The following is a 27708-nucleotide window of genomic DNA, read 5'->3' on the forward strand; positions in this document are numbered from 1 at the left end:
GGTACTGCTTATTCATACTATTAAGTCTACTTCCGGTAAATTAAATAAATTAATAAATAATTCGTTTACTACTTCCTGTTTAGAATTTTCCTTTTCTTTTCTGCTTTGTTGTTTACCTGTCATTACTGTTTGTGGCGCGTGTAATTTATGATTTTTCTCTTTTGCGGGTAGATATAACTAATATCTAACTTAATTTCTTTCTGTTCAATCATAAGATTTAGTTAGGAGCGTGGCAGGAAGAATAAAAGATGATTGATCTTTTTATGCCCTTTCGGGCATTTCTGAAATTTGAAAATGTGTGTACGGATAACAATGTATTTCGAATGCACTATAAAATGACGGTGATAATGCTGTTGGTGTTCACGTTGTTGGTGTCCTCGAAGCAGTTCTTCGGCGAGCCAATTCATTGCATGGGCGATGGCGAGAAAGACCATGATAAGGATGCCATCAACAACTACTGCTGGATCTACGGGACCTACACGCTCAAGAGTAGGCTTATTGGTGAATATGCAGCTTATTCTTACTATCTGCATCATAAGTGCTGCCTACTAACAATAAATCTTTGTGAGTTAGATAGTCGCAGACATGTTGTTTTATCGTATCTTATGGTTAGTGGTTACATGCTTAAGATCACGCCTTCTTCCCATAGGTATAGGCAGAGACCAGAGAAGTGGTTACATTTTTTTTGTAAAACCCTCTGGCCACCATTCCAACAGACAGAATAATTAATGTTCCTGAAATCTATTCCACCACAATTATTTTAGCCTGGACCACATCAAAAACTTGACACCAAGCTCTTCAATGAGCTACCCACTTCCATTAACATAACTACCCCAAACTGCATGTTTCAGGTATTGAAGGAAAGCACATGGCATACCCAGGAGTGGGTCCAAATAAGCACGATGATGATGAACAGATCAAACACACTTACTATCAGTGGGTTTGTTTTGTACTGCTCGCACAATCTGTCATGTTCTACACACCAAGATACCTGTGGAAGATCTGGGAGGGAGGACGACTTAAGGCTTTGGCTGCTGAACTAGGTATTATTAACAATATATTTTTACTCTACTGCCTACCTTTTCATTGAACTTTGGAAGTGGTACTTCTAAATATGGGATTTCTATTTAATCTTTGCTACTTTTTTCCCACTCTGATGGCAGAAACATTCACATGATCCACCTGATGGTAAGATGGTAACATGACCTTTGGCTACATGACACCACACTCAGACCATTTAAAATCCCATTTTGGGAACCTCATACTGATTATATTATGTAGCAAAGTAAAAGCCAAGGGTTTTGAATCAAACTATATTTTTATAATGCTTCTTATCTTCCAGGCAGTCCAGTAGTGACTAAAGACTGGTCAGAGTTTCGGCGCGGGGAGCTGGTCTCTTACCTGAGCACCACAAACATTCACACACATAATATGTATGCACTGAGATATGCCTTCTGTGAGATACTCAACCTTCTCAATGTGGTGAGTAGAATGTTCAATCTTGATGATGCATTAAGACAAAAAAAAACAATAAGCTTATTTTTATGTTATTCTTATACAAATTGGTAGTGAACATAATATCTGTTAATATGTTATTATCTGGTCTCACCTATCCCTATGGGAAGGTGTGAGTTTATGTAAGTATGTATAAATATCATCCATAATATCCATAATATAATAATATAATTATAAATGCGAAAGTAACTCTGTCTGTCTGTCTGTCTGTCTGCTACTCAATCACGTCTAAACTACTGAACCAATTTGCATGAAATTCGGTATGGAGATATTTTGATACCCGAGAAAGGACATAGGCTACTTTTTACGCCGGGAAAATGACGCATTTCCCGGGAAAATTCAGAAAATTCAACGAAGTCGCGAATGATCAATATTATAATGACATTGAATTAACAATATTCCGTTGCCATGGCAACTGTTTTAATGGCGGATATGTCTTAGCGCGACTTCGTTATACTAAGAGATATAAATAATTTTGAGAATATTTTTGGTGAAAAAAAGCATATTTTATATCATCACACTACGACCAATAGGAGCAGAGTAGGTAACAGTAAAAAGTGTTACAAAAACATGGAAAATTCTGACCCATTCTATCTTATGTGACGCAAGCGAAGTTGCGCGGGTCAGCTAGTAGCAAATATATTGTGATTAATTTAAAAAACAATAGATAACAGAGTATTATTTACAGGTTGGCCAAATATTTATTCTGGACATATTCCTCGGTGGTGCATTTCGCAATTATGGTGCAGCAGTCGCAACATTCTCGCATATGCCTCGCATTTCTGCTGATATGACTAACTTAGTTTCCAGCCCAATGGACCAGTTCTTCCCCAAAGTGACCAAGTGCTGGCTGAGAAGCTATGGACCTTCTGGCACCATGCAGTTCAAAGATCGTCTTTGCGTCCTACCCTTAAATATAGTCAATGAAAAGATATTCGTCATTCTTTGGTTTTGGCTTATCATTTTAACTCTTGTGTCAACTTTAGCAGTTCTCTTTCGTATTCTCGTTCTCTCGTCTCGTCACCTTCGAACTGTGATGATAGCTGGCCAACTAAGATATATGAAGAAAAGTGTTATTTACCGTGTTGTGAAACACTTTAGCTATGGAGACTGGTTCATTCTGTATTTGCTGGGCAAGAATATGAATCCTCTCATTTACAAAGATTTGATGGTGGAACTATCAAAAGAGGTAGATCAGAGAACCTTAACTGTTTAATATTTCTGTATTTTTGTAAAGCAACCAGATTGTTTATAGATTTTACAACAAAGCAGTTCATGTAAAATCTTTGAAAAATAATTGATGTTTGCTATTTATCATTATATAAAATGGTTGTGAATCATAGTTCCTAAATCTAGTACTCAAAAACAATATGTTTTAAGCATAATATTGGTAAAGACTGATTATATTGACAGTACAATAAGTAAATAACTTATTTTTAGATCTTGTTGATTAGTTACTAGAATAAAATTATAAAAATCTTTCTAAATGAAAGATATCCTTTTATTATTTATAGTTACTTTGAATTTGCTATAAGTTCTTCATTAAGAGATACAACTTTAAGTTTTATCAACATTTCTTTCTAAAAATAGATTCTACTCGGCGAGTTCTTTAGTTTTGCTTTCATATTTTTTGTTAATAAATTTGTAAAAACTATTTGACAATACATAGAGAAATTAATTCATGAAAAAGAAAGAAGTTTGCTGTTTTTTTTTTGTTAAAATTTGTTATTTTTTTAATATTGTAAGATAGCTTTGATTTTCTAGTTTCAAGTGATCTTATAGTATAAGTTGATTAATAAAATATGTAAAAATGTATATTATCTTCTATTTATTTACGTTGGACACTAGTTATTGTACTATATATATTACATAGATGGTTACAATCTTTTTGTTTAAGATATGGTTTGAATGTGAGAAATTCGAAATAACCAATTTTAAAAAACCTAACATAGTAGAAATATTAAAAATACAGTAGGTATTCCTATCTTTTTAAAACAATGATACTAGACAATTACCTTGCAAAGTCATCAAATTTACTGACTTAAAAAAATCATTACACATAATATTAATGTTATACCTGTTTCCAAAAATAACTAAATTCTATACTTCTAGAACTTGTTACATCAAAAGTCACTTAGCCTAATTCATAACAGACAGGAAAATAGTATTCATTACTTATAACAAGAATCTGTCTACAATATTTGTAGGTAAGGATTGAGGTTCAAAATTTAACAATTAGAACTACTATTTGTTATGACAATGTATTTGAGTGTGAAGTTATTAAAAATAGTTTACAATGAAGACATCAGAGACATACAATCCTAAATTAAAACTAATTTTGAATTAACTAAGTCTTAAATTTATCCAGAACAACCTCGGCAACCACAATGCACACATTCTACAATCCTACCCTCTTCCAATTTGCTCTTTGGTACTCTGCATATGCAATTGGTAGCAAAGTTGGTGTCTCTCGTCTGAATGCAACGCAAACAACATAAGTTTTCATAACCAGTTTTCTTCCACTTCGCAATAAGGTTAGCATCAGCAATCTTCTCATCTAAACAGTACTGATATAGCTCCCTGCTTATAGCCTTGCGTCTGTAGTACAAATCGTAGATGTATCGTGATTTCTGATGATGGATCTTGAATATAGGCCACAAAGATTCTTGTTTACGTTTTCCCTCATGCGGCTCAGTTTCAGCTGAAAAATTAGACAGACATTCATGAGTAGATTGTAATCTCTCTACAAAATACTAATACATAGTGAAATAAAGCGTGTAAATAGAATTTTAAAAAGTGTTTAATCCCTAGTGTTGTAGGTTAGTGTACCTTCTCGCATCTTTTGTTCCAACTCTTCCAAAGTTGGTTCGATCAGTTCCCATCCTTCCGGTGGTGATTTCCGACTGCGACGGACTTTCGGCATTATGCAGTTTTATGAAAGTTATAGAGAATATACAATCACAGGAATCACAACAAAATCTGTCAGCGTTTACACAAATGGTGACAGACAATAGCCAATTTGACAGTCAGTGACGTTTATAGTGCTGCGCACTTTAGTACTATTGATGGAATAATAAACTAAGAGTTACTTTTAGTCGATTACGGAAATAGAGTTTTTATTCGTGACAAAGTATTTAGCTCTTTGTTAGTATCTTTTGCCGAAAATCACATTGTAAATATTTATCAGGCTACAAACGGAACATGATGTTTGTGGTTGATAATCTGAATCTAGTTGATTTATCGACTAATTAGTATTTTTCCCATGCCTACTTTCGGCGGCTCAGTTCATATTTTCTAAATAGATAGGACCGTAATATTATTAATTATTAATATGAATAAAATCAAAATATATCGTTTTGCCATTGCAGAATTTGATGCGGTGAATGTAACGGTGGAAACGTCGTGAAAAGTCATTCTGATTAACGTTGAAATATTCCAAATATCAGCAACAGCAGTCTGGGTACCTATGTTCAATATTGACTTCAAATAATACCTACGAAATGCAACACGACGTCTTACTTGACCCAGGTAGGTATGCTCCTATATAGATTCCGTATCCTCCCGGAACGTTTCTAGTAAGTATATTAGCTTTATGTGTATTATGTGTTAGTTTAACTCAATTTTGTAACGAGAATTTTTAAACACCTACATTTCTTTATAGCTTGGCCGACGCTTTGTTATAAATAAGTAATTTCTAGTAGATGATTAATTTAAATAATTATAAAGTAGATGTTAACGCGAACACCTTTGATTGATTGGGCACAACTCGGCACAAGATAGTCAAGATGCTACCAAAGAATATAAAAGTAACAGGTAAATAGGTATGTAAAAATTAACAAGTACCAAAAGTTCATCCTTTCATTGTTTAAACCCCACAATCTTTTTTTTGCTATAACACAGCCATACATTATATAAATAGCAGCATTGCATATGTTTAGTTCTGATAAAGTTGAAGAAAACTTAAATAGTGAGTTGCGTTAATTATTGCTAATATTAACGCACAAGGCGCTTTGCATAAAAATCTACATTTCGGCGGGAGTTCAAAGAAGACAAGTGTATGATTATCATAACAAAATTGTAATATTAATGTGTGGAGAAAATAATGTATTCAAGATTTATGTAACTGATGACTGACTTCATGTTCATTTGGTGTAATTCGAGGGAATACTTTCACTAAACATCGCTCTAAATTGACAATAACTTCGGTTAAAAATACCTAATAGAGTTAAATCTTTTTTATTATCTACTAGTACCTTCATTAACATAGTAACGGTATTATATAATGTAACAATTATCTTCGTGTTATTGTTCCACACGATAAAAATAAGTTTCGTATGCTTTCACTTTTAAAAGCAAACATTCACAATTTCTAAATCTTAGCCAGATGTTTTTAATTTTACGTCTATCATTAAATTGTTTGCAAAAAATATATTGTGCGAGATTCCGCTCTACTTACGTTGTTTCGCGAAAGATTTGTGTAGCATGTACTTACATACATTAAATTATACAGTCAACCAATATGGATTATGATTTCGTAATTATTAGATTAATTTATTGATCCAATTATTTTTTGTAGCGAGAATCATCAGCGCAATTATTATTTTATTAATACCGCGCTTACCTGTGTATGAATAACGGGGCTACCTACCTATACAAGTCGGTTGTATTGCCGCATGTCGTTGTCTCCATCGCGCTAACGTATAGTTGGTTTGCCAGAGAGGGAAAAGTATAACCTCGATTAGCACTCGTGGAATGCGGTGTTGCGTTCGCGCAAGCAAGCAAACTCCGGACCAGTCATTTCATTCGCCCCCGAGAGCGTTGTGGTGGCCACGGGCAGGTATCACTTAAAAACTTAACGTGTAACCAAAATATGTGTGAAAATTGCCGTTATCCGAGTGTTTCCCTGTTATCTATGAGTGAATAATATTGTGACAGTTGTGTACAACATTTGTGTTATGAAGTTGAGTGAAAGTTGACGGAGGTTTTCAAGGAACTCGGGTGTCTCGTCGCTTATTTACCTGTAAGTCAACTTCTAAAGGTATACGTGTCTGGGTGACGTTGGATTTCGCGTTATAGCCTTCTACTACGTATTTATTTCAAACTATACGTAGACACAATGTTTATAAATAGTTTTACGAACTTTTATATCACCTTCGTACTTTTTAACTACCTTCCTTGTGTTGATTTATTGAATAGGTATTTTCGATATAGGTACCTATTTAGATTGCCCACTTCTGACTTATTAGCATTTAACATTTGAGTAAGCAGTTGTACAGTGACTGCGGATTTGTCCCGATTTCTAGGACGTCTGAAATATTTGCCGGAAGCGAAATTATCTGCAATTAACCGCTCATTATCTAATTTGGTTACTCAATAAGCTTAATTTGGTGATTAGATTATTGATCTACGAGAAAGTTTTTTCGGTAATCGTGAATTACAAAATTACCTTAAAACAAGCACTTTGAGCTTTGACCCCGCGCACCTTGCTATCCCAGGTCGTTGACCTTGAAACCGAGATAAGATTTTGAAGGAAAGCTTTCGATGACGTAATTACGCAGGTCAACTTTGATGACGGTTTGACCTCTGGTGGGAATCGTACCTGAACGTCAATTATTATTAGTCATCAACATAAACTACCTAGATTAAAATAAAACCTATGTTGGTACTTAAGTATAGGTAGGTAAGTAAATTTATTAGTATCGATTTGTACCTACCTACCTATGCCAATAGTTTTACTATGTAGGACTTTCTCAAAATCGACTTTGCTTTTCGTTTCGATTCAAGCCTTACGTAGATTAGTTACTTGCTCAATACAATAAATCAATTAAGTAGGTAGGTACCTACCAGCGCGCATTCTTTCAACAATTGCAACATTACGAACATAAACACTACGGAACAGGCAAGCTACGTAAACTGCCTAGCTACCTAATTAGTCGATTACGATTATCCAAACCAACCATAAAGATGTAGAAATATCTTATTAGTGGCATAAAACTAGTTGTAACATAGTTACATAGGTACCTACTTAAAGTCGAATAAAATCATATTAACCAATAGTAGCGTAGAACTATCTCCTATAAAGTTAATGTCCAATCATGTCCTTATTCAATGAAACTAGGTAGGGTAAAGCACCCAGTAGTCAGCCCCCAACCAGTAGTCAGCCTTTACAGGCTTTATATCCATATAATTAGTGTAGAAAATAGTAAAGACCAATAAAATAATCATTAATCGAATCTGTATAATCTTATTGACTAATATGCACAATTACGATTTGATAGCATGGCAGGTTGACGTGTTACACTCATTCTTATGAACTGCCATCAAAGACATGGCCTAAAACGTCGCCATTGCTATTTTTTTGTTAAGGATTCGTGTTTTAGTTTTTGGCATGTTTTTAAATGAATTTGATGCAATATGGAACGAATTGATATTTTATGCTAGTATTTAATAGTTTATCTTCGATAAAATCATGCATTGCAGGCGTTTTATTTGTCTTTTGTATTATAAATTAACGTGGCCGACTATTGGGTTTGCAAAATATGAGGTTGATCCAGTAGTCGGCCATGGGTGGCTGACTACTGGTTTTTTTGCAATTCTCATATATGTGGTTGAAATTAACAGGGCGAATACTTCTCAACATAACTATTGCGTTGAGCTAAACTCTTCTAAGACAAAAATAGTATTTTACCAGTAGTCGGCCGCATATAAAGTCAGTGAATTTCATGAGGCCGACCATTGGACCTACGTATCCCATAGTCGGCCGTCAGTTTTGCTAAATGAAATTGGGTCTTAAATCCTTTCATTAAGGTTCAAATTTGTGGACGGCTATATTGGCACAAAACTTAGTTACTTGTTTTCGAATAGTATCATATCAAAAAGACCAAACGATCTGTATAAAGAGGAATAATTGTCATGTGCTATGGTGGCGATCAAAAATGTTATGAAAATCATGGTAACGAGTCGAGTACTTGGCATTTCACACATTATTATGACACTACAAGTCCGAAATCGTTTAATAGTCGCACAAATGCCTCGTACCATTAAGCTAGACTAAGTGCACTCTCAAAAACAAATGACTGCCCTAAGAAACTGGTCACGATATGCTGGAATCAGCTTCCAGTTTCACCGGATGCAGTTGAATACCAGTGTTTTACATGGAGCAACTGCCTATATGACCTCCACAACCCAGTTACCTGGGCTATACCACGACTACCATAAGACTGGTTATCAGATTTTCAAGCTTCTGACTAATGGCAACGATTGCCAGAGATCCTTGAATGCCCGCCGGGACCTACAATTTACCATGCCTTCCGAAACACGAAGGAATTTTGGGAAATGAGAAAAGAAAGGAATGATACCAGTTACTTCTATCATCTACCTTCTATTTCCTAGCCTACCATTGACTTATGTTTCAACACATCAAGAAAGCTAAAATAGTTTTATAGATGAGAGCATCTTTTGTAGATTGGGGAGAGTTGAGAAACAGAAGGAATAAAGGAACAGAAAATAAACTTTTATCGCTGTGAACCGTGTGAAGAAAGATTGACTAGAAAACATTTAGAAATCAATAACTATAAATTTAAATCTTGAAAACCCCCGATTTCACAATATATTTTTTGATTTCATACTTTTTATAGGTTGGTGGTTAGGTTAAGCCATTCTGACTTTCCCACCACCAGCTTTCTCAGCATGCGAAGCCATTTGAGACCCCGTCCGAGTAAATTTGCAGACATTCGGTTAATCTCCCCACTTTAACCCACTACAACTTTTAAACGGCTGCACCGATTTTCATCAAACATGTCTAAAAACACTCGCACATATGTCACCTTTAATTTTAAAAAAACTAAATTGAAATCACTGCATCCTTTCGGGAGTTATGATGCCATAGATAGACAGACACACAGACAGACACGTCGAACCTTATAACACCCCTCTTTTTGCGCCGGGGGTTAAAAATTAATGGATGTATAAATTGTACTGCATGGTATTATTGCAAATGTGCTTTATTTCCTGGAGATTTCAATAAAAATATATTTAAAATAGAACATTTGTATTGAGTAAGTAAGAGGCTGACTACTGGGTAAGACATGGCTGACTAGTGGCGAAATGGGGCTGACTACTGGTAAAAAGTGCCATATTTTGTTTAATGTGGATTTTTCCCATAATAATCTTATGAATATGATATTTTGTTATTTTTTTCTTAAAGTTTAATAAATTACCTTTCATACAATGACTACCGATTTTACATCTAGTTGTAAATGTTAAAAATATGGCTAAATCAAATTGACATTTTCACTAAAAGGCTGACTACTGGGTGGTTTACCCTACCTGCACTTTATTATCTAATTTAGTAGTTTTAACTATTTTTGCGATGCGAAAGCTTTACGACCAGTCTCTCCAATTCATTGCTATATCTAATCATTTAATGTTATGTAGGTACCTAGGCAACAGTACACTTTATGTAGGTAGGTAGGTACTTAATATTCACAGAAAAAGATACTAAAAGCTCCAGCAATAGTCTATGTTACGATGTTAAGCTACTCTATAGTAGGTTCTCTATACCTAGTAGGTAACTATGTATGATCAGGAAAACTCAACTAGGTAGGTAGGTATAATAATAAAATATTTATAAAAAGAAATAGTTTGCTATTGTTGACGAAAGGTAATTGAATCATTACCTCATCAATGAACCATCACCAATGGCAACCATCACTTATCGCTATCAACCATTCCTGTAAATGAATTTCAACGTGTTTATAACTTGTCGCTGTTTAACGAAATGGAATTAACGTCACTGTTAGTCCGTCTAAGTTTAATAAATCTAACTTGGAATGTACATACTTTTTTAAAGACTTAGTTCGCTATTAAACGTACCTACAAAACTTTAATTAAATAAGGTCTTAAACTTTATATAAACCTGTGAACTAGCCAAAGATCACGACTGATCACGATTTTGATCTTACCATTAGCCAGAGATAAGTTTATTACTTTTTGCACAAACTTGTGACTGAATCATTGGCTGCACAATCAACACAGGCATAGACAAAATGACGTCAAGTCACGTTTTCCAATTCATTCACGTTTCCCTGGTCGTAAGTCGTGCGGTTGCAGAAACGCAGAAAAAGACCGCCCGTGCGCCCTTGCTTCCCTTGTCATTGTCAAAAAGTTTGCTAACCTCAGTCTCAATTAAATATAATAAATGTCCTGCAGTGTACAAAAACTGCAACCAAAGTAATCAGTTGTTTAGACCTTGCACGCAATCTCAGGCGATTCAAGTGAAGACAAACAGATCGCCTTTTTTGCGTTATAATAAACTTAAAAAATATCTATTCATAAGTATGTTAAAATGGCGCGACATGTCGCAATTATTGAACTAACAATCTATTCAATGCTAAACGCGCAAGAAGTATCTATGTATAATATACGAGTATGTTGAGAATCGCCTGCGGTGTTACACGACTTGAAGGTTTCGTTTAAATACAGACAGGCCCACACTGACTGATGAGTAATTACTCAGCTCATATTTATGCGCGCCATACACGGCACATCAAAGTGTAGCCATGACAATACCATCCTGAACTTTCAAGTCGTAAAACGGCGTATTGTTAAATCATTTGGCACGTTGAAACTATTATTTTTTACGAGAAATTTCATCACTATTATTGTTTCCACTTTCTGTTGTTAGCACTCGATTATTTTCATTGTCTTGAAACATCAATTTGGTTCTTATCGACTTGGAATTCGGCAAACCAAAAGTTGTTTGTACCTTGGAGTTTAATCAATAGTTTCACATTCCTAACAAACAACAATGTTGTAAAGTGTTATCAAGTGAAGTCGTCGAGAGCATAATTGTTAAGTAATTCGGATGTGATCTGTGGAGCTGAACAATTTGATAGAGAAAGCGCTGTTGATGATGATAGACGTTAGACGATTCTAACGGATTTCTCCAATACGTTCAGTTGATCTGATGTGCTCACATCTCCTGAATTAGACGCACGCACGCTAGCGCTGCACGGTGGATCGAAAATCGGCTGTAGAAGACATAGGATCTCGATGTCGTGAATGTTATTTTTTTTGCTGGAAATGACTTCTGCTGATCATTACTGTTATAAAAAATGACATATGAAGTAATTATATGCACAAATGGAAGAGTTATAATTTTTTTAAGAAAAATTTGTATGGAGCTGACATGAAAAATGAGAATATCTCTGAAATCGCAAGGTTGGCCGTTATATCCTCGCACACTGATATAGTACTATTTATTTGTGAATTTTTGACATACTTTATATCGCGGCATCACTTGCGATTTTTTTTCTAAAAATCGGCAAAATTTTCAAAAAAAATATTTTATTTATGATTCATTTTAATGCTTAAATGCGACTATAATAAGTGTAATTTACAATATTTTTTATGCTTAGACCAAAACATTCTAAGAAATCACACAATCGTATTACTCCTCCTCGAATGGTGCTCTCTGAACCTCGTATAATCTTTGTTTCGGGCCTCTGAAGTTTCTTCCGGAAGACTTCCAATTGTTACAATAGCATTAACTGCAATTATGTCCCCTCAGTTAATCAACAATTGTGGACGGTTAAAGACATGCAGTAGGTACCCATCGTACAATTCCAAGTATTTTTCAGTGGTTGTTCTAGCGTATTCTTTAAATTTCTGCACGTATTTAAACTCTCCAGATGTGATAGCTCTAAGAATCACAGCAAATCTGCGAATTACGTTTAAGACCAGTTTGGTTCCAATAAAGTTGATAGCTGACGGTGGTACCGTATGGGTGAATCCAAAACCCTGCTCACCACCTATGTATTGCCGTCCAGTCCAGTTTAGTATTGCGAAATAATCCAGAGAAGTTGTCATAAATGAAAAAACTGTAGTGGATAACAAAATTGAAGCTCTCGTTCCCTCTCAATGTCGAAGACATGAAATTAGTCGACCAAAAACTCATCCAAGATCAATCAAAGGTTGAGATCATCTTTGAATCAATCTTGGATGAGCTTTTTTCTTGGATGCAATAACTCTTGATGGCCTTCTCCTCTTGCAGACCACTTTTTGAAGTCGAGACGATGCGCTATGTGTAGAATCAAATCAAAACATTTCATCACATTAATGCGGGCACGAAGTGATGTTTATCCGAACACGCCAGAAGAAACGGTTTTTGACGCAATGGCATCTAAGTCATCTAACTTGTGGGCTTAGCCAAACACAGGTAGCAGGCCGCATTTGGCTTCGCTTTAGACAAATATGTACAAATTTTGACATCAATCATTGTCATCACCAATTGGTGGACTAATTCAACATCGACATATTAAGGGAACGAGAGCTTCAATTTTGTTATCCACTGCAGTTTTTTCATTTATGACAACCTCTTTGGATTATTTCGCAAAACTAAACTAGACTGGAAGGCAATACAAAGGCGGTGAGCAGGGTTTTGGATTCACCCATACGGTATCACCGTCAGCTATCAACTTTAATGGAACCAAACAGGTCATAAATATGCTGGAATCATCTTGACCACTCTTTATGTTTTGCTTATATCTACTTTGATTAGATGCACCATCAAATCCCCACTTTGATATTAATATTAATTGTTTATCTTGTCGTTACAAGTTCAGTATTTGGATTATATGAAGACCTAATAACAACCGCTGAAAAGTAGTTGGAACTGTACGATGGGTACTGCATGTCATCAACCGTCCACAAATTGTTGATAAACGGAGTTTCTTTCTCTGGATTATTTCGCAATACTAAACTGGACTGGACGGCAATACATAGGTGGTGAGCAGGGTTTTGGATTCACCCATACGGTACCATCGTCAGCTATCAACTTTATTGGAACCAAACTGGTCTTAAACGTAATTCGCAGATTTGCTGTGATTCTTAGAGCTATCACATCTGGAGAGTTTAAATACGTGCAGAAATTTAAAGAATACGCTAGAACAACCACTGAAAAATACTTGGAATTGTACGATGGGTACCTACTGCATGTCTTTAACCGTCCACAATTGTTGATTAACTGAGGGGACATAATTGCAGTTAATGCTATTGTAACAATTGGAAGTCTTCCGGAAGAAACTTCAGAGGCCCGAAACAAAGATTATACGAGGTTCAGAGAGCACCATTCGAGGAGGAGTAATACGATTGTGTGATTTCTTAGAATGTTTTGGTCTAAGCATAAAAAATATTGTAAATTACACTTATTATAGTCGCATTTAAGCATTAAAATGAATCATAAATAAAATATTTTTTTTGAAAATTTTGCCGATTTTTAGAAAAAAAATCGCAAGTGATGCCGCGATATAAAGTATGTCAAAAATTCACAAATAAATAGTACTATATCAGTGTGCGAGGATATAACGGCCAACCTTGCGATTTCAGAGATATTCTCATTTTTCATGTCAGCTCCATACAAATTTTTCTTAAAAAAATTATAACTCTTCCATTTGTGCATATAATTACTTCATATGTCATTTTTTATAACAGTAATGATCAGCAGAAGTCATTTCCAGCAAAAAAAATAACATTCACGACATCGAGATCCTATGTCTTCTACAGCCGATTTTCGATCCACCGTGCGCTGCTCAATTTAAAATATTTTTAAAGAATAAGACATTAAAATACCGCTATAAATATAAGGTATTGTCATGCTATAATTATATTCCTTTACAACCAATTAACAAAATAATACGATCACGCACAATGCACATTTGTTTGTTGGCGTAATTCACTTTTCACAAGTGATTTACCGGCAAGTGGGTTTATAGATTGTTCCGTCACGACATGCGACACTCTACTTTTGATAATAAACTAAGATTTTTACAAACAAATCCTATAATTAGTTGTTAATTACCAACCTACAATCAAAAACAATTTTTTTACATCTTACACGACGTGTTTCAAAGACAAGACACGTAAGAACCGAAAAGGCAGGCAGGTAATTAGTTTTGCCGTTCAGTTCATAAATGATATCATGAATGAGAAGCAAGTTAGCTGATAAATGGAGCTCTGACCTCACAAAAACTTCTTTGAGCTTTTTGTTCGCGAGCGAACTGAGCAAGTTCTGGAGGTAAATTACACATCATGATGTCATCTTCCATTTTGTTTGTTGTTCTAAAACAGGATGTGATAACCCATTGACAATTAAGTGATATTATAAAATGCTTAGCTAAATGGTGTTTGAATTGCTTTATTATTTATGACAATGACCCGCCGACTCTTGACCTAAAACGTATAAAACACACTCCGTGTAATAATCTAATGAATATCAGAGATTATTATGCAAGTAGCGATTACGCAAATTACCTCCTCCCGAAGACGTAATGTTAGTTGAAGCAGTAATGCGAGAGGTCGTTAGTGCACAAGGTGATGACTCCGCATATATTTCGTAAAACACCAATACTGGTTAAGTCGCCAAATACTACAAGTAATTTTATGGCTACACGTTTTATAACACGCTAATTTATTCTTAGAATTTTGAATTCTAAAATAGAAATTCGAAAGCTTTAGAAAATATTATAAAATAAACTTGAAAAGTCAATGTTTGTTGAATTTCTTCATAGTGTATGAAATAAATGCCAGTCTGACTAGTTTCGCAATATTACATACCTACTTGTATGAATTTAGACTTAAAGACGCTCACTATTTCATAAATACAAGCAGTTAGACATGCATGAGCGTTGTACAATATAATATGTGCTAAAAATTCTTCACGACATCGACACCTAGTTTCATCAATCGTAAAATTTCAGCAATGGATAAGGATTCGGGTCACTGCAAAAAAGAGACTGATGTTTTACGTGCTAAATTATTTCGAAACAAGAAGTTAAGAGAAACAAAAGGCTAACGAAACTAGCTAGGTATTTTACCAATAAGTAAAATGTGTTCAAAAGTAAAAGTGTATTAGTCATCACCTAATCTGGCGTCTGAAAAGCCTATGAGCCTGCAGTGAAACTAGGTTATGTCCGGAAAACTCATGGCTTGCTCTATGGTGCACTAGTGTTGCGCCACTGCATACGAACGGACTCGCATTAGGGACATGAAGCAAAGGAATGCAGACATTCTGCCGCACGCACAGTCGTCGACGTGTTTGCCTAATCCAGCTACATACTATGATTTACTACGCAAGTATGCGCCACTCCTTATAATCCTCGAATAGAATCTTTTAGCGTTAAAGTAATGACAAATTGGGCAGGTTGAATTTAGAGCAAGGGTGCATTTTGCAAGTTGGTACACAAATAAAGTTGTAGATTGCGGTCAGATTGGACGGAAATGTTTAGAATTGTTTGAAGGTATTGAAACCTTAGGTCATTTATTACCAAATGGACAATTTGCATAGAAGCGAAGGCATCAAAGTACTTACCTACTTGATTGAAAACTCAGATAGTATCTAGCATCTAATCTTGATAATGATGTTGGCCCACGAGCTACGGTAGCCGCTAGGGAGTTCTAACCTTCAATTGAACAATAAGTAGGCACTAGATAGGTATAATAATAAGTAGGTGCTATGTACAAGGGACTAGCTCCACACATCGGAAATACGTGGGCCGTTTGCACGCCGAACATGGCAAGTACACTCAACCACAAAAGCTTTACCTGCATAATAGTTATAAGCGAGAAATAATTTTGGCAAGTAATTTATTTTGATTTATTAAAAGTATAAAGTTATGTGTGATAGCCGAGTGGTATAAGTTGACACCTCCCACGCAAGTGGTCGCAGGTTCGAACCCGAGGCAACACACTAATGACTTTTCGAAGTTATGTGTGTATTAGAAATAATTATCACTTGCTGCATATACAGGGTGTCCCAAAACTCAACGATAATCCGAGACAGGATGAAAGGCCAAGTCATACCGGTTCTAGGAAAAATAAAAAAAAAATTCTATATCACTTGGTTCAGCAATAATAGACACTTTTCAAAAAAGTTGAAATTCCACACCCTTGGTCGCATTTTCAAGTCCTGTGATCACCAGTGTCTCAATTTCGCTGTGTTTTTTTCAATTTCGTGATCTTCAATAAATATGCTATTAATCGTAAAACAAATGAATGCACAAAACATTGTTAATTTAATAAAAAAAGTTAAGTTTTAGTGAGTCATGGTTCACAAAAATATCGTTAGTTAACTTTGACGCTTCATATTGAAAAAAAAATGTACTACACTACCCTTGGCAAGTTATTTCAAAAGTTGGCGCATTTAATCAAGATTTCAAAATGGTGCAACACTTGCCACTTTTCTTGCCATCAAAAATGTTATTTTTATTTGAACGACGAGTGTCCCCGAAAATGGATCGGACGGAGTGGTACAATTGTATTTTGCCTCCTCGTTCCCCCGATCTAAATCCAGTAGATATTTTTTACTAGGAATGCATAAAAGAAAAAGTCTATTCGAAATCAATACAAAATCTATCAAAACTTCGCCAGAAAATTGACACAGCGTTAGAAGAAATAAATGCAAAGAATTTTGCTTGACTGGTGCAAAGGTCTTTTGTAAGGCGTTGCAGAGCCTGTATTCGTGCCAGAGGAAAACAATTCGGAATTACATTAGTTTAAGGAGAATAATTAAATAAGATCGATGGTTCGTTCATTGATTTTTTTTTAATTATTATAACCTATTGTGTTTATTACATTAAATATTGGTTATGGACTGACTCAATTACATCTTTACTAAAAATAATTGCTTTCTTCTGGCACGAATACAGGCTCTGCAACGGCGTACAAAAGATCTTTTTACCAGTCAAGCAAAATTCCTTGCATTTATTTCTTCTGACGCTGTGTCAATTTTCTGGCGAAGTTCTGATAGATTTTGAATAGACTTTTTCTTTTATGCATTCCCATTAAAAAATATCTACTGGATTTAGATCGGGGGAACGAGGAGGCCATACAATTGTACCGCTCCGTCCGATCCATTAACGGGGACACTCGTCGTTCAAATAAAAATAACATTTTTAATGGCAAGAAAAGTGGCAAGTGTTGCACCATTTTGAAATCTTGATTAAATGCGCCAACTTTTGAAATAGCTTGCCAAGGGTAGTGTAGTACATTTTTTTTTCAATATGAAGCGTCAAAGTTAACTAACGATATTTTTGTGAACCATGACTCACTAAAACTTAACTTTTTTTATTAAATTAACAATGTTTTGTGCATTCATTTGTTTTACGATTAATAGCATATTTATTGAAGATCACGAAATTGAAAAAAACACAGCGAAATTGAGACATTGGTGATCACAGGACTTGAAAATGCGACCAAGGGTGTGGAATTTCAACTTTTTTGAAAAGTGTCTATTATTGCTGAACCAAGTGATATAGAATTTTTTTTTTATTTTTCCTAGAACCGGTATGACTTGGCCTTTCATCCTGTCTTGGATTATCGTTGAGTTTTGGGACACCCTGTATATGCACTTACAAAAAAAAAGTTATCTAACAACAGAAGCATAGGTCTCCGAACCTACATAAACCATACAATATTCCATTAGGAACGTAAATATTTCATTTAATTTTATCTCAATGAAGGAATAGCTGGTAGAAAATGTAGCCGTAGCTAAATTGCCAATTCATTATTGCAATATCGTTTTACTATACATACTTAATTGTAATAGTTAGATGTTATTCTAAATGAGTCATACTAGATAAACTAGTTCGCTACTAGGTTTTAGGTAATAAATTGTGTGCACAAGCAAATGAATTGCGACAGTCGAATAAATTGTTCAAAGTTATTGTGTGGAATGGAACTACCATATTGAATTCTTACTGTTTATTTGTAAAACAAGAATTTATTGACCTCGATTATTATAATTTGATTTTATCAAAGCTTCCAGCTACTATAGAAAAATATTCTTACATAATTTGAAAAGGCTAATGGTACTTTTTCCCTAACCGGGAATCAACCCCTAAACTCAGGTTTAACCGAGTTCAGCAGTCATACAACTGCATTCGACACTACCGGTCGCGCAACAGAGGTATTCTGCAGTCCTATGAAGAATTTTGAAGTCGACATCTTGTTGAACATGACTGTACCTAAGGAGTCACTAGCAACAGACAATAGCAGCTGTATCGTCTATGGCAATTCGTTATAACGAGTCTTGCACTGTATTACCCATAGACAACATAACACGTAGATTTAGACTTGTAAAATATGTGTATTTATCTATGAAAGCAAAATATAAAATGTAAATTAATATTATTATCATATTTCACCTATATCTATTACTGCTCTAATGTTGGGTACGGGTCACCACTCCGTAATAAAATGCATATCTATTTCCAATATAATATGCTTAATAAAGTTACGCTTTACAGAAAGCTTAGTTAATTCTTAGTATCTCAAACAAGCAGGTTTTCAGTTTTCGATGATGTTAATTAAAACTGTATATTATATATTTTTTAAGGATTTAAAATGATAAATGATACGAATTTCTATGATTTATTTAATTAAAAATAGCCGTGGGTGTCTTGATTTGCGAATCAAATAACATCTGGCGGAAGTCATTAGTATTATAAAGCTTAGCATAGATAATTTTAGTAATTTAGTCCTGATTTTAATTGCCTACGTTATTTTAGGCTATTAAAATTAATTAAAATTTTGGACAAAATATTTATTTTTTTAATATTATAACACAACATTAATCAGGCAAAAAGCCCAACACTAATTTTAAGTCGATTCCGAAATTCAAAAACTTATTTTTTAAATGTCTATCGATTCCAAATACAAAATCAGCGGCCATTATGAATTCGGTGTTCGCGAATTTCTATTGTTTGGAGGCACAAATTCTTGTTCCAATTTCGTAGATCGCATGCCGACGCGTGTTGGCAGTTGGCGTGCTGATGAAATGTCAAATGAAACAGTGACCGTGTGTGGCTGAACGCAGTGGCTTTCTCGTACGCAGCTTCCATTCTCAATTTCGCCCTCGTTTACTTATTTTCTTTCAATTTCCTCTTTCGTATCCGGAACTCGGACGATATTTAGAAAAGCTTTGCGACTGTTATAGTAGTGTATGTATCTTATATAAGAGTCTTGAAGCAAACGTACAATTAAATTAAATTGAAATTGATACCATTATTGTCATATTACTGGGCTCCTGTATTTGTAATAGGCTACCATCAGCTTAATATGGCATTCATCTTATTTATTATTTTATTTATTTATTATTATTATACACATTCAGTTATACATAACATTTATCAGCGTCCCACAAAACCTCATAATTAAATAATGCATTTAATTATTTTAACTATAAATTACCTAAAGGTTTATGAAGACTCAAAAATACACCACCGCTCTGGATTCATTAACTGTACTGTCCCCAACTGTATTTCTTTTTTAAGTCGCCATTTTTAATTCATACCATAGACAATAATAAACTTTCTAAGTGCATTGGTCGCGAACCCGTGATGATGGGTGAATCCACATCACACGTAACACTTGCGGTGGGCAGTGATTCGAAACGGCTCAGCTCTAGGTCCCAGTTGACCGGCCTGCCGCGGTCAAGGTGACCATGCACTGTGACCATTCGCTCGCGCACACTTGAAACGTAGGACCTCCTTTTGTTTTAAGACTGAATTTTCGAAGGGCATTCGTAGGGCCAATTCCTTCTATAAATAAAGGTCAATAAATAAAGTGACAGCAATGAAATCAGCTGTGAAAATCCCAACTGATTTATAGACTATATTAGACTTTCAGAAAGGTGAAGGGCGTTTGTGTTGAGTTGAAAATGGTTAAATAAAATTTTCTGAACGAGAAATCCCGACAAAGGAAAATTTTTATGGTGTTTATAATAAGGGTGAAATTGCAGAACTAATTAATCTGCTGCAAATTATTTATCACTAAATTCCATGTTTACCGTAATAAGCTTAATATTCAGTCGCCCCATGACCAGACTCCTTTATAACTATAAAGGAGACCCATGAATATTTCTTGCCACTCGCACCCACTTTTAAAACCATAGCGTTCCCGATGAGTGAATCTTCCTTTTTTCTTGACTCACTTGAAAATGGTAATAAAAACTGGTTCTAGAATCCCTCTATGGTCACACGGAATTCATTTAAAGTTCACTTGGAATATTATGTTGCACATTTTATATGAGTCTAGTTATTTGTATTCACATAGATCCTACTTTAAAGTTGACTTTATTAAAAAAATAAAATGTTAAACAAAATAATTGAGGTTTTATATGTTTATTATAGTTTCAAGGGTCATGACCACGGGCTGCGCAGTAAAATTCTTTGCGGTTGACTAAACCTGACATTATAAAATAGCGGATTTTAGGCCACATCTAATCAAAGTATAACTACCTATATCAAAGTGCTATAAGAACATACTTGCTTAAGACGAGATTAAGATGAAACTAGATAGCTGATAGTTTCAAAACCAAGACAAGGTACTTCGGCTCCAGTTTTTTTCCCATTTTGTTGGTTATAGTGTTAGAAATGCCTAATTTGCGTAATTTGTATCGACTACGTATTATATTGAGTGTAGGTATAGCACGAAATTTTCAAAATTTGTCAAGCTATTTTAAGTCTTCAAAAGAGACGCTGATCAATTTTGAAATCTTTGATAGCTGGGTCGATACAGGCAAAGAAAAGCTTTAACACGTGTAAAGGCCTAAATCAAAAGTTAACGAACGGCACGTACAATCAAAGCTAGAAAAACAAACGGTATGACTAACTGGCAAGCAAAAAACATGTCTCAAAATTCACAACGCTGTCCATTGACCGTTATCCACTACGTCACACTTCACTGTTTCAAAACATTACAAGCTTTGTAATCTGTTATTATTTTTACGTACTGTCTGAAAAGAAAACTAGGCCTATTGACAGTTTACCTTGAAAAAATATTGACAATCGTTTGTCGTTTGGAAAAACAGTTTCTTTCCAAGCGATGTTGATATTCGCACTGCCTGTATTTCTTCCGCTTTCATTCACTGTTAAAGAGGAAGATGATCTTTTCGTGTGTAAACACTGTATAATCTATATCTACAGTGTTTCAAATGTTTAACCAATATTTCTTGGCATTCGTCATAATTATCACAGCAATTTAAGCGGACTGAAACTTATCTGAATAAGTTCTTGTTCATTTTTGTCAACACTCTGGCTTCCGGCACTTGTCAACCACAAAAAGAATACTTTTTAGTTTAGCTATAAATAAGGTATTTTTTCTTAAATTCTAAATTACCTAGGTAGTTGGAGTTTACGAATAAATAAGTAAAATATTCGAGTAATAAATGTGAAGGCCCTTAGGCTCAGCGAGTGGCAACTTAAATAAATCGTTCATCTTCCGCGAAATATAACCTGTTAGCGTTCATATATTATACTTTTTTATTACGTTTTTTGGTCATCGCGAACCAATATGGCGGATAAAATATCATTGGAATTTTTATCATTTATTTTAAACTTCGTATGGTAATTTTGTTGACGGTACTTGTAGAACTGGTAGCAAATTATGTCAGCGATACTGTTACGTAGTTAAGGTCTGGTGAAAAACTTTGTGGTTCGGTTGACAACGAATCTATGGGGTTATTAACCAACTATGTGTGCCACTGGTATCATACTAAGTAGATATCATTACCAGGCACTATATTTAAGTATGTGCTAACATGATTCATCAGCTGTGTTTCCGAATCACGTATCGCCAAATGATCGACGTTTTGATTTTAATTACTAAAATGCATCGCATAAAACCTCGTCTTAAAACCCAGCTGCCAAATTGAGATTTAAAAAATTCCATCTTAGTTATTAATTTGACATTAAATTCCACCTAAAATCCAATCTGTTCTCAATTAACAGAGACAATTAAAACGTTAATAAAAAAATAAAACGAACGTAATAAATAAAAGAGGGCATAAAAAAAACACTGGCTGGATATAAACACGGGCATCGTGTAAAGGAAAAAGTTGAATGAAGCGCGTTACTCCGAAACAGTCGAAAGTGGCGGGCGGCAGGTGCCACACCTCGCGTGCTTCGAATAACGCAGACCAATATTTGTACGCGATCTCCGCATCTTTCTCGTCTTCAAAACTGTCTGCAATTACATTGAATAAACCAATATGTCTTTTGTTAGTAAACCAGTTGGTTGATTTTGCTCAAAGAGAATTTTTTTTTTTTTGTAAAGATGAATCATTTGTTATACTCAATAAAACATAATAGGTATTATTTGCTTTTGTCAGTCAGGTTTTCAGACCTAATCTCAACTGACGCTTAGAATGGAACTAAAGTACAAGACGTCTCGCGTTGAGTGATAAATTTTTTTATTACACTAGTTAATCTTGAATATGTGAATTTACAATGAGTTCACATATTCTATTTAAAAATTGCATCTATTTAGGGCCAGAAATATGTTTTTCTTTATAAATTCTGCAATGCCCAAGATCTTAGTGACATAACATCTAAAGAATCTGCCATCAAGACATTAATCACATGTCGGAATCCATTTAATTTTATCGTCGTATCCTTCAATGGTGGCTCATTGCATCAATCGTTCGTAATTCGCCGATTACCCGTCTGTCTGCACTGCACGTAATGTCGTTATAATATAATAGGAAAATGGCTACGCAGATGGCGACCGTCCGTTAGAAAGTCTCATGAACATTTGGCGTAATTTTCTAATTCTGTTTTTGTTACTTTTTTGTACCTTTGCGTCTCAATTTCGCTCTAATTTTGCCTCTTCATGATTGTAGTATCATTTCGTTTAGTTTTGTTTTATACATGCCAATGTTTCACAAAAAGTGTAGAGTTTTAACAGATAGAATATCTTTACTAATAGTGTTAAGCTGAAGAGAGTTGTTTGTTTGTTTGCGAAAACCCGCAAATTTCAGCAACTTCTGGTTTGAATTGAAGAATATTTGCGTGTTAAATTGTCCATTTATAGAAGTAGGGTATGTGTAGATAATATAACATCAGACTATGCCATAAAGGAGTACAGCTGAAAACTAAAAACCACGCTAGTACGCTGATAGTAGATTACACTACCTATCAAAGCATCAAAGAAAATTCAATTAAAAAATTCAAATAAAGTTATCTGACATTTAATAAATCTATCATAAAGCATAACCAAAGAATTCGGGCGTGTAATATCGACAGCGGGGCCCTTTAAAGCCATAACGAGCAAGTTTCCGCAACCTTTCAACAGATTTCTCCATACAAAAACATGTCATGGCATGTGTATCAAGAAAAAAGCGAGTGTAAAGGTCAGTTACTCAATAAAGGTGGTGTTTGTGAAGCAATCTGTCAATGCTGTCATGTAACTAGGGTTGTCAGATGGCCGGGATTTCTGCGATTATCCCGGAATTCTGCGTGTAGGCACGAAAAAATGCTAGTATTTTACGAAGTAACTATATAGATATAATTCTGTAGACATAATAGATACTATGTCTGTAAAATTCAAACTAAAATCCATTTTTTTTCATGAACCTATAGTTCTAGTTAATTTCCTTTTCGTCATTCCTACTTAGTGTAGTCTCGGACCTTAACTGCCTCTGTGGCGCGGTCGGTAGTGTATGTTACTGCCGTGCGAGAGGTCTCGGGTTCGAATCCTGGGTCGGGCCAAAAAGTCTTTTCTGAGATTTTCTGTTAAGAATTTCTTAGAGATTGCCCGGAGTTGGGAAGTTGAGGTCGAAGACCTCCGTGCCTCGGAGAGCACGTAAAGCCGTCGGTCCTGCGCCTGACCTCTCTCTGGTCGTGTCGGTTATCCGTCCCACCGGACTATGAGAGTGATGGAATAGAGAGTGTACCTGTGTATTGTGCACACACTTGGACACTATAAACAAAGTCCAGCACAGATGACCAGTTTCAATGAAACTGACCGCCGTAGCCGTATATCGGCTAGGAGGACATTATTAGTCTCGGACCGGAGTTTGTGGCCCCAAAAATGTCCAGCTTCAGCTTGGATCTGGCAGCCCTACATATAACGGTACTGCAGGGCGCGGCACCGGCGGCGCTGGCGGCTTTCATCGCTCATCCACACGTCGCACTCGCTTCACGGAAGTGGAAGAAAGTATACGGATGTGATGAGCAATACACTAGCTACTAGACATTGTATGAGAATGTCGATTGTATTTGTTATGTGTAGCACTAACACATAACAAGTTAGTGTGCAGTTTTAGTATTGCGACACTCAAGTTGCTATGTTTACGTTAAATTGTAAGTGTTTTTATTTAAGAAAGCCATAGCAATAGGTTCCTTTTTAATTCCGTCTCAAGGCATTACATTTAATTCTCAGCTTTTACTAGTTAAAGGTTAATACAAGATTTTTTTTCAAAATAAAATGTCCAAGCAGGTAATTTTTTAGCTATCTTTCATCCTCGTTTAATAGATACTCTATTAGGTCCGTAAAGAATTACACCTCATAATTAGATGTGTATATAAATTGATTTTCTTATCGAACATTAATAGATATCTAACATAATCAATAGCTTATGAATATAAAGTAAGTAAATCAGGTTAAGAAATAAAACGTGCTGCGATTGGATGCTGAGTCATTTAATCCGATGTTCACTTGTCATCGATTTGCTATTGTTGCGTAAACTTGTGAGGTACATAATATATGTTCTTATAAGCTGAAGAAGAGAATGTAGAACATTTTTAACCGACAACGAAAAAATAAGGAGGTTCTCAAGTTGTCTGTATTTTTATATGTTTGTTTCTTCATGGATTTTTTTGAGAAGACCAATTTTGATACTTCATCTTTCGATTTTGTATATTTTTTGCACAAGGATTTAAATCACCTATTTAAATCTGATGAGTAGATTTTGTTGTATATGTTAAAATGTATAACTTTGTAGTTATTCATGGACGATATGATAATGTAGGCGACTGAAGTCGTTTTTTATTGGGAAGAATTATATGTCAAAAATTAGCTTTTTACCCATGAGCCTGAAACAATCAGCTGATAAAAATATGTACAAAAATAGATTATCCACAATATCTGAGTAGAAAATTAGTACATCTAAAGTATTTACATGTACTTATCGTCAAAAGCTAACGCGCAAGTGTATGTGAACGGTCCCTTTTACTCGACTGTTATTAATATAAGAACAATGTGCAATAAGGAATAGCTGTGAGCTCGCGTAATCACTTCCGACGATTACATGTTGTAAATGTCTCATAGCAAGTACAAGAAGCTTAGAAGAGTTAGTTTAAAATTAATTTTAAGTTAATTAATTATCGAGATTCACAATATTTCATAAATTCATAATCGTTTAAAAATAAATTAAATAAATTTAACCCGTTAATGTCTTACTGCTCTTAAGAGGCAAGGGTCTCCTCCCGTAATAAGCGAGGCCTACAGTATTAAGCGCGTATTAAGCATTTGTTATTAGAAATTACGCACACGATAATTCAGTAATAGTTTATCAGACTGCCTGTAGTCGTCGTGCTATTCTATATGACTGCTAAGCACGTGATGTCGGGTTCAATTCCCAGTTCCGCCAGAGTGCTGTTGGACTTTCTCATTGGCAATCTGGAGTTTGATAACGTTTCTGGTATACGGCAATAAGCTCGCCCTCTATAACATTGGTATCGGCGAAAGGGTATTCCATACTCCCTGTCTACGCCTGCAGGTTAAACAGGCGTGATGCTATATATAATGTACTAGCTGACCCGCGCAACTTCGCTTGCGTCACCTAAGAGAATGTTCAAAATTTTCCCCGTTTTTGTAACATTTTTCGTTGCTACTCCGCTCCTTATGACCGTAGCGTGATGTTATATAGCCTATAGCCTTCCTCGATAAATGGGCTATCTAACACTGAAAGAATTTTTCAAATCGGACCAGTAGTTCCTGAGATTAGCGCGTTCAAACAAACAAACAAACAAACTCTTCAGCTTTATAATATTAGTATTTTTCAAATCGGACCAGTAGTTCCTGAGATTAGCGCGTTCAAACAAACAAACAAACAAACAAACTCTTCAGCTTTATAATATTAGTATAGATGTAGTTGATCAGAGTTCAAACAGATATTGTTTATGGTTTTATTTTAAGACCATAAACAATTCTCACTCGTTAGTCACTAATTCGTTATTTTATTACTATAATTTATCAGATAGGTTTATTGTTACAAGCTATTGTTGAGAAAAAGATTATCTTTCGGCATTTTCTTATTTTGTTGATTCATTCTCACACTTGAAATTGACCCTGTCCTGTTTAAAGCTTAAAAACTTGCGTATTTATTGTGCATTTTGCTATGATAACTGCTAAATGTGCTAAAATGTTGAGCAACTTTCGTATGGGTTCCAGGCGTTTGAACAGACTGTTTGTCTTGCATAATTTCAACATTTCATACTCACAATTTTGACAAGAAAAAGTTATAAGTTTAAGTAAGAATTATAATTCACTATTACTTATTTTGTCAACTCATTTGACAAGACTGTTCCTATACTTCCTATTTTGATGTTCAATTCTCTCGATTCAAATCTTGAAAATAACAATACGTCTTAACTCCTTCCAACTGCAGGCGGGAGGCGAGATAAACTTATCTCACAAATAAATTTTATGAACAGCACATGAAAGAGCATGTGCTACATTTCCCCCTGTCTTAAAACGCTGATTATGCTCAACATTATTGATCTGTGTACAAAAAAAAAACTGTCTATCATATTTATTCCATACATTACTATACCTTCAATGATCATCTCCTCAAAATAACACAGGAGAAATTGACCAATTACTTAATCAGTTTACTTAAGACGTTTTTCAACGTCTTGTCTCATTTTTTAATACGACTATTGTTTCAATTTACACGAATAATGGACGTATAATGTACCAATCAGTGCATAACAACATCAACAATTCAATCAAAGCACTCGCAACGGATTACACTTCATTATGTGGCCATCTAACAAACACGGCACACCATGTACGCCTTGATGGTCTTTCTTGCATATTCCCCGATGCTAACATATCATGCAAACATTTCTCAGGCCCCATTTAACACTAATTATCACAATGATCGTCATATTTGAACAATAAACAAAGATCTATCTTCTATCAAATGCATACATACAAAAAGCACGTCCCTACAATTTCAATCGATGTTTTTATAGAACCCGTCGATGCTTCAAAACGTCTTTATGTGAAGTCGCCAATTACTCATTGTCTCGACTCCGTTGACTTCTAAACTTGATCGTCCACTTTAACTTGACCTTCCTCGCTCATTGTCACGTCTCACCTCCAACATTTCAATAGAAGTATTCAATTACT

At 35.1% G+C, this 27708-nt stretch overlaps 3 protein-coding genes across 3 annotated transcripts in view; 2 read left to right on the forward strand and 1 right to left on the reverse strand.

Annotated features, from left to right (window-relative positions):
* Window positions 1-28: 28 nt before the first annotated feature.
* Window positions 29-3195, forward strand: LOC142975085 (innexin inx2-like). Its single transcript, XM_076117741.1, has 4 exons — window positions 29-501; window positions 852-1043; window positions 1343-1482; window positions 2204-3195. Exons 1-4 carry the CDS (start codon window positions 249-251, stop codon window positions 2729-2731), a joined length of 1113 nt encoding a protein of 370 aa, XP_075973856.1. The 5' UTR covers window positions 29-248; the 3' UTR covers window positions 2732-3195.
* A 131-nt stretch (window positions 3196-3326) lies between these two features.
* On the reverse strand, window positions 3327-4537 carry l(1)10Bb (BUD31-like protein). The gene is made up of 2 exons (XM_076117742.1): window positions 4345-4537; window positions 3327-4216 (listed from the first exon to the last, which is right to left on the reverse strand). The coding sequence occupies exons 1-2, from the start codon at window positions 4436-4438 to the stop codon at window positions 3876-3878; spliced, it is 435 nt and encodes a 144-aa protein (XP_075973857.1). The 5' UTR covers window positions 4439-4537; the 3' UTR covers window positions 3327-3875.
* A 1760-nt stretch (window positions 4538-6297) lies between these two features.
* The window catches only part of Myo10A (unconventional myosin 10A), a 96354-nt gene continuing 74943 nt past the window's right edge, over window positions 6298-27708 (forward strand). The window contains exon 1 of the mRNA XM_076117743.1: window positions 6298-6535. The gene's annotated coding sequence lies outside the window, so the exon portion shown is untranslated. The remainder of the gene's footprint in view (window positions 6536-27708) is intronic.

Source organism: Anticarsia gemmatalis, chromosome 8 (assembly GCF_050436995.1).
Source record: "Anticarsia gemmatalis isolate Benzon Research Colony breed Stoneville strain chromosome 8, ilAntGemm2 primary, whole genome shotgun sequence".
Classification (NCBI taxonomy): domain Eukaryota; kingdom Metazoa; phylum Arthropoda; class Insecta; order Lepidoptera; family Erebidae; genus Anticarsia; species Anticarsia gemmatalis.